This window comes from Penaeus japonicus, unplaced genomic scaffold, assembly GCF_977035675.1.
Source record: "Penaeus japonicus unplaced genomic scaffold, GWHDUDI00000001_assembly GWHDUDI00000041, whole genome shotgun sequence".
In the NCBI taxonomy this organism is placed as follows: domain Eukaryota; kingdom Metazoa; phylum Arthropoda; class Malacostraca; order Decapoda; family Penaeidae; genus Penaeus; species Penaeus japonicus.
The window spans coordinates 10,903,539-10,911,038 of record NW_028234443.1 but is presented as its reverse complement, the minus strand read 5'-3'; the positions used below and the strand labels follow the sequence as shown (position 1 = coordinate 10,911,038).

The 7,500-nt window shown below is 43.1% G+C and overlaps 1 protein-coding gene across 2 annotated transcripts in view; it reads left to right on the top strand.

Moving 5' to 3' along the window:
* Positions 1–7,500, top strand: part of LOC122259327 (lachesin) — a 237,954-nt gene that overhangs the window by 158,612 nt on the left and 71,842 nt on the right. For both annotated transcript variants that reach the window (XM_086534355.1, XM_086534354.1), the window contains exon 3: positions 936–1,051. In XM_086534355.1, the coding sequence (XP_086390481.1) occupies positions 936–1,051 (116 nt within the window). The remainder of the gene's footprint in view (positions 1–935; positions 1,052–7,500) is intronic.

Sequence of the window (7,500 nt, the reverse complement as noted above, 5' to 3'; positions counted from 1 at the left end):
CCTTTCTCTGCATTTTCCCTCCTCATCCATCCTCATTCCTCCTCTTTTCCTTCGTCCTCCACTTACCCTCCTCAGTTCATCCCCGACCTTTTCTCTTTCAATTTTTCTCTCCATTTTCCTCTTTCCCTCTCCCCTCCTCCCACTTCCCATCTTTCCTCTCTTCTCTTCATAATTTTCTCATCAAATTATTCCTCTTCAATTTTCTCTCAATCATCCTAACATCTCATCTCTCTTCCCCTACAGGAGGCTGCACCACCACTTATCCTTACATCCCTTTATTATTTACTTTACCACCCTCTTCTACTCCTCCATTTCCCACCTTTTCTCTTCTTTTTTCTCTCAATTCCTCTTCTCCTCCTCCACTTTCCCCACCTTTATTCTTCAATTTTCTCTCAATTCCTCTTCTCCTCCTCCACTTTCCCACCCTTTCTCTTCAATTTTCTCTCCATTCCTCTTTTCCTCCTCCACTTCCCCCACCTTTTCTCTTAAATTTTCTCTCAATCATCCTAACATCTCATCTCTCTTCCCCTACAGGAGGCTGCACCACTACTTATCCTTGCATCCCTTTATTATTTACTTTACCACCCTCTTCTACTCCTCCACTTTCCCACCTTTTCTCTTCAATTTTCTCTCCATTCCTCTTTTCTTCCTCCACTTTCCCACCTTTTCCCTTCTTTTTTTCTCTCAATCCTCCTAACATCTCATCTGTCTTCCCCTACAGGAGGCTGCACCACTACTTATCCTTACATTCCTTTACTTATCCTTACATTCCTTTACTTATCCTTACATTCCTTTACTTATCCTTACATTCCTTTACTTATCCTTACATTCCTTTATTATTTACTTTACCACCCTCTTCTACTCCTCCATTTCCCACCTTTCCCCTTCTTTTTTTCTCTCAATCCTCCTAACATCTCATCTCTGTTCCCCTACAGGAGGCTGCACCACTCAGCTCCTGCCGAAGTTCACAGGCACAATCCCCAACGTCACCGTGACAGTGGGTCGGGAAGCGTCATTACCTTGCGTCGTCGAGAACATCGGAGACTACACGGTAAGGAGGATGTTTTTTTTTTTTTTTTTTTTAAGGAGGATGTGGTTCCGTTTTTTTTAAAGGAGGATGTGGCTCCGTTTTTTTTTTTTTTTTTTTTTTTTAGGAGGATGTGTTTCGATTTTTTTTTTTTTTTTTTTTTTAAGGAGGATGTGGTTCCGTTTTGTTGTTGTTGTTGTTGTTTTTAAGGAGGATGTGGTTCCTTTTTTTTTTTTTAGGTGGATGTGGTTCCGTTTTTTTTTTTTTTTTTTTTTTTTTGAGGATGTGGTTCTTTTTTTTTTTTTTTTTTTTTTTTTTTTTTTTTGGTAGGGGGTGGGGGTGTTGGTGGTGGTGGTGAAAAGGGCTTTTGTGGTTGAGGGGGAGGGGGAGGGGGTGGGGGGGTGGCATAGAGCAGGATGTATAGTGTGTAAGTTTGTAAGTGTGTGTGTTTGTGTGTATATGTTTGTGTGTTTGTGTGTAAGTGTAAGTGTGTGTGTGTGTTTGTGTGTGTTTGAGTATGTGTGTGGGAGTGTGTGTGTGAGTATGTGTGAGTATATGTGTGAGTATGCGTGTGTGTGTGTCTCTGTGTGTGTGTGTGTGTGTTTGTCCGTGTGTGTGTCATATAAATACTTATTCATATTCCATTATAATCATCTCCATCGAATGCTCATCTAATCCTTTGTGTGTATATTCTTATTATTCATAAACAAACAAACAAAAAATAAAAAAATAAGATATTACACATAGTCATACACTTATTTTCTTACTGTCTTTCTTTTTAATGGGAAAGAGAGATTGTGAAATAGTTAAAGGAATTGAGAAAGATGAAAGATGTAGAAATGATGTGGATTATAGACCAATAGAGAGATGATGATAGTAGAGAGCTTTGATAAATAGAGGGGATAAATATGTTCTGCGGGTTGAAAAGAGATAGAGATAGAGAGAGAGAGAGAGAGAGAAAGAGATAGATAGATAGATAGATAGAGAGAGAGAGAGAGAGAGAGAGAGAGAGAGAGAGAGAGAGAGATGCGCAAGGAGAGTGGAGAGAGAACGAGATAGATAGATTAGATAGATAGTAGAGAGAGAGAGAGAGAGAGAGAGAGAGAGAGAGAGAGAGAGAGAGAGAGAGAGAGAGAGAGAGAGAGAGAGAGAGAACGAGAGAAAGAGAGAGAGAGAGTCAAACAAACATACAGACAAACATACGTACAGACAAATAAACAAACAGACTGACAGACAAACAAATAGACGGACGTACAGATTGACAGACATACAGACAGACAAGCAGACAAAAAGACAAGCAGAACTGGTAATGGTAGACAAGCAGATAGACAGACAGACAGAGAAACAGACAAGCAGGCAGACAGACAGACGGACAAACAAACAAACAAATAGACGGACATACAGAATGACAGACATACAGACAGACAAGCAAGCAGAGAAACAGGCAAGCAGACAGACAGACAGACGGGCGGACAGAGAAACAGACAAGCAGGCAATCAGACAGACAGACAGACAGAGAAACTGACAAGCAGGCAATCAGACAGACGGGCGGACAGAGAAACAGACAAGCAGGTAGACAGACAGACGGGCGGACAGAGAAACAGACAAGCAGGCAGACAGACAGACGGGCGGACAGAGAAACAGACAAGCAGGCAGACAGACAGACGGGCGGACAGAGAAACAGACAAGCAGGCAGACAGACAGACGGGCGGACAGAGAAACAGACAAGCAGGCAGACAGACAGACGGGCGGGCAGAGAAACAGACAAGCAGGCAGACAGACAGCGGGCGGGGCAGAGAAAAGACAAGAGGTCAGACGAAGACACAGGCCGCGGACATGTGAAACAGACAAGCAGGCAGACAGACAGACGGGCGGACAGAGAAACAGACAAGCAGGCAGACAGACAGACGGGCGGGCAGAGAAACAGACAAGCAGGCAGACAGACAGACGGGCGGACAGAGAAACAGACAAGCAGGCAGACAGACAGACGGGCGGACAGAGAAACAGACAAGCAGGCAGACAGACAGACGGGCGGGCAGAGAAACAGACAAGCAGGCAGACAGACAGACGGGCGGACAGAGAAACAGAAAGCAGGAGACAGGTCAGAGGGGGACAGAGATAGAAACAAGACAAGCAGGCGTCAGACAGACGGCGGGGACAGAGAAACAGACAAGCAGGCAAGAAGACAGACCGGGCGGACAGAGAAAAGAAATCAGGCAGACAGAAGACGGGGGGCTAGGAAAACAGACAAGCAGGCAGACAGACAGACGGGCGGACAGAGAAACAGACAAGCAGGCAGACAGACAGACGGGCGGACAGAGAAACAGACAAGCAGGCAGACAGACAGACGGGCGGACAGAGAAACAGACAAGCAGGCAGACAGACAGACGGGCGGACAGAGAAACAGACAAGCAGGCAGACAGACAGACGGACGGACAGAGAAACAGACAAGCAGGCAGACAGACAGACGGGCGGACAGAGAAACAAACAAGCAGGCAGACAGACAGACGGGCGGACAGACAGACAGACAAGCAGGCAGACAGACGGGCGGGCAGACAGACAGAAATGAGTGCCAAGTGTGAGAGGAGGAACCGAGGAATGGCTCTATGATGTATAAGTGACAGCCAGTCGAGTTTAAACACTCAAGTGAGCAATCCCCATTCCCTCCCCCCCTACCCCTACCCTTTCCAATCACGCCCTCCCCTCCGTCCCCACTCTCCTCCTCTCTTTCCCCACTCTCCTCCCCTCCCTCTCCACTCTCCTCCTCTCCTTCCCCACTCTCCTCCCCTCCCTCCCCACCCCCCACCTCCCACTCTCCAACACTCAGACAGATCAAAGCCTAACTTTCTCTTATCCTGTCTCCTCCTCCTCCTCCTCTTCCTCCTCCCTATCTCCTCATTTCCTCCTCTTTCTCTTCTCCATCTACCCCTTTCCTCCTTCCTTCCTCCTACTCTTCTCCCTCTTCCCTATCTCCTCTCACTCTTTCTTCCTTCCTTCCTTTCTCCTTCTCCTCTTTTCTATCTTTTTCCTTTCTTCCTCTTCTCTATTTTCTCTCACCCTCCTTTCCTCCATTCTTCCTCTTCTTTCCTATCTTCTCTCCTCTTCCTTCCCTCCCCCCTCTTCCCTATCTTCTATCCACCTCACTTCCTCCCTACTCCTCTTCTTCTCTATCTTCTCTCTTCCTACTCTTCCTTATGTCCTCTCCTCTTTCCACTCTTCCCTACCTTCTCTCCTTATCCCTTCTTCCCTCTCCTCTTCCCTATCTTCTCTCCTTCTCCCCTATCTTCTCCCTTCCTCCCTTCCTCTCCCTTCTTCCTCTTCTCCCTCTTCCCTATTTTCTCTCCTACTATTTTCCTTTTACTCTTTCCCCTCTTCCCCATCTACTCTATCAACATTTCCTCCTCTTCCTCCCAGCTCTTCCCTCTTCACTCTCCTGTCGTTCTCTAATCCCTTCTCCTCCTTCCCTTCCCCATCTTTTCTCCTCCTCCTTTTCTCCTCCTCTTCCCTGTCTCCTTTAATTCTCCCTTCCTCCCTCCTCCTCTTTTCCATCTAATCTCCTCCTCACTTTCTCCTCCTCTTCTCTGTGTCCTCTAATCTCCGTTTCCCTCCCTCCTCTTCCTCTTCCCCTTCTCTCCTCCTCTTCCCTGTCTCCTCTAATCCCCCCTTCCCCCTCCTCCTCTTCCCTGTTTTCTCTAATCCTCTCTTCCTCCCTCCCCCTCTTCTTTATCTCCTCTCCTCATCCCTTCTTCCTCCTCTTCTTCCCTATCTTTTCCACCTTTCTTATTTCCTTCCTCCCACTCTTCTCTATCTTTATTTCCTTCCTCCCACTCTTCTCTATCTTTATTTCCCTCTCTTTCCTCCCATCCTCCCTTCCTCCTCCTCCTCTTCCTCTTCTCTAACTTCTCTCCATTCTCCCTTCCTCCCTTTCTCTACGGAATAAGAAAATTCGATTTATGGCAACAAAGGATGGTGATTGTGGTATGGTAGTGGTTGTGATGGTAGGTAGGCCAATGGTTATGGTTATGGTAGGAGGTAGGCCAGTGGTTTGGTGTTAGGTAGGCCAGTGGTTGTGGTGGTAGGTAGGCCAGTGGTTTTGGTGGTAGGTAGGCCAGTGGTTGTGGTGGTAGGCAGGCAAGTGGTTAGATTGTGGTGAGAGGTAGGCCTGTAGTTGTGGTGATTGGTTAGGGTTGTGGTTAGAGGTAGGCCAGTGGTTATGGTTGTAGTGATAGGTAGGCCAGTAGTTGAGATGTGATGAGAGGCAGGCTAGTGAATATGGTTGTGGTGAGAGGCAGGCCAGTGGTCGTGGTGGTAGGTAGGCCACTGGTTAGGGTGGTGATGACTGGTAGGCCAATGGTGTTTGATTTGTAGCTAATGATCACAACTTGGTAACACCACAGACATAATAGCCCGTAAAAATACATACTTCGCCTGGATAATTACACAAGGGAGTATGCTCCTAGTTGGTAACACTGTAAATGAGGTTTCTCGGGAACTGGTAATGGTGCAACGCTTCGTATTATTAATGGTATTGATGAGCTGTGGCTTGATTTGGTAGGTGTATAAGACTGGTTTATTTTCCTTTTTGCATTTCGATTTGGTAACAGTGCAGATGTGGTGCGCTTGTAATTTGTTTTAGTAAAGATTTGGGACGTAGTACTAGATATGGGGAATAGGTACTCGATATGGTGAATTTGATGTTTTTTTTAATCCGTAGTACTAGATGGAGTGAATATGGTGCTAGATATGGTGAACTTGATTTTTTTATCAGTAGTACTAGATATTGTGAATATGGCACTAGATATGACGATTTTAATGCTTTTCTTAATCAGTGGTACTAGATATAATGGATATGGTACTACATATGGTGAATCTGATGTGTTTTTTAATCAGTAGTAGTAGATATAGTGAATATGGTACTAGATGTGTGAATATGATTTTTTTTAAATCAGTAGTACTAGATATAGTGGATATGGTACTAGATATGGTAAATAGTATAGCTATGATTTTTTCTGACCTGGTATAACCAGATACGGTAATGATATAGATATGGTGGTGCATTTCGTATTGCTTATACGAGGCATGGTGTCCTTGGCATTATATATGGTGCTTTTGAAACTGGTAATGCAAAATATTGAGTATTCCGGACCGGTAAAAATAGATATGGTGTCTTCCGAACTACTGGATATGGCAATACACGATATTATAGATATGGTGAGTTTTGAACTGATAATATGGTGTGTCGAAAGTTGGAAATCATATCAATTTTATTTTGGTAGAATTGGTATTATATTATGTGTCTCAAAGTGACAGTGATATGGAGTACACGTGTCTCTCTCTTTGACGATGGTGTTAATGGGTCTTGCTTCGAAATTTATAATGAAATAGACGGGCTGTTCCACTTTAAAAGGTATAAGTAAAACGAACCTCGAAATGGTACGGGAAAAGGAATGTGATCCGAATTTTTAGCGGTAGAGATTAGGTGTGCTTTGAATCAGTAATGAAACGGACTTGGTGTGTCTCGGTGATGGGAAAGCGTGGAAGGGTTTTCTGGTAATGGTAACATTATAGATCTCTTTTTTTTCCCAATTAGTGATGGTACGGTAGAGAAATGGTACGGTACAGAACAGGTACTTTTCCAATCGGTAATGGCACAGCTGCGGGATGTCAAGAATTGATAATGGGATAGATGGTAAGGGTACGTTTCGGATAGGTATTCGGTACGTTTCGAATGAGTATCGGGTATTTTTTTTTTAATGTGGTAGGGATACCTGGAGTTGAGTGTGGTACACGATTCGGTACGTTTTAGGTATTAATAGGTATTAATGCCTGGTATTAATTAATAACGGCACAGATAGTAATGGTACAGATAATATATATCCCACATTTGATAATTTTACTGATAAGACAACTCCCGACTTTGATAACGGTACAGATTAGACATGCCCCGACTTTGTTAACGGTACAGCTTGGCTATGCCCCGACTTTGTTAACGGTACAGATTAGGCATGTTTCAAAGTGATAATGATATAGATTAGGGGTATTTCGGATCCTTAATGGTATAGGTTAGGCCTCCTTTTTCACTAATGGCACAGAGTGACTGTGATTCGAATAAATGATGCCATATAACTAAGGCTATCAGTGAGGATATCATATTATGTAACCCTAAAGATCAATCAGTAGATGGATAGTTATAAGTAAACAATATATATACATACATATATATACATACAAATATATATATATATATATATATATATATATATATGTATATACATATATACATATATATATATATATATATATATATATATTATATATATATATATATATATAAATATGTTATATATATATATAAATATATATATATATATATATATATTATATATAATATATATATATATATTATATATATATAAATAATTATATACGTACATACACACACACACACACACAAATACACACACGCTCACACA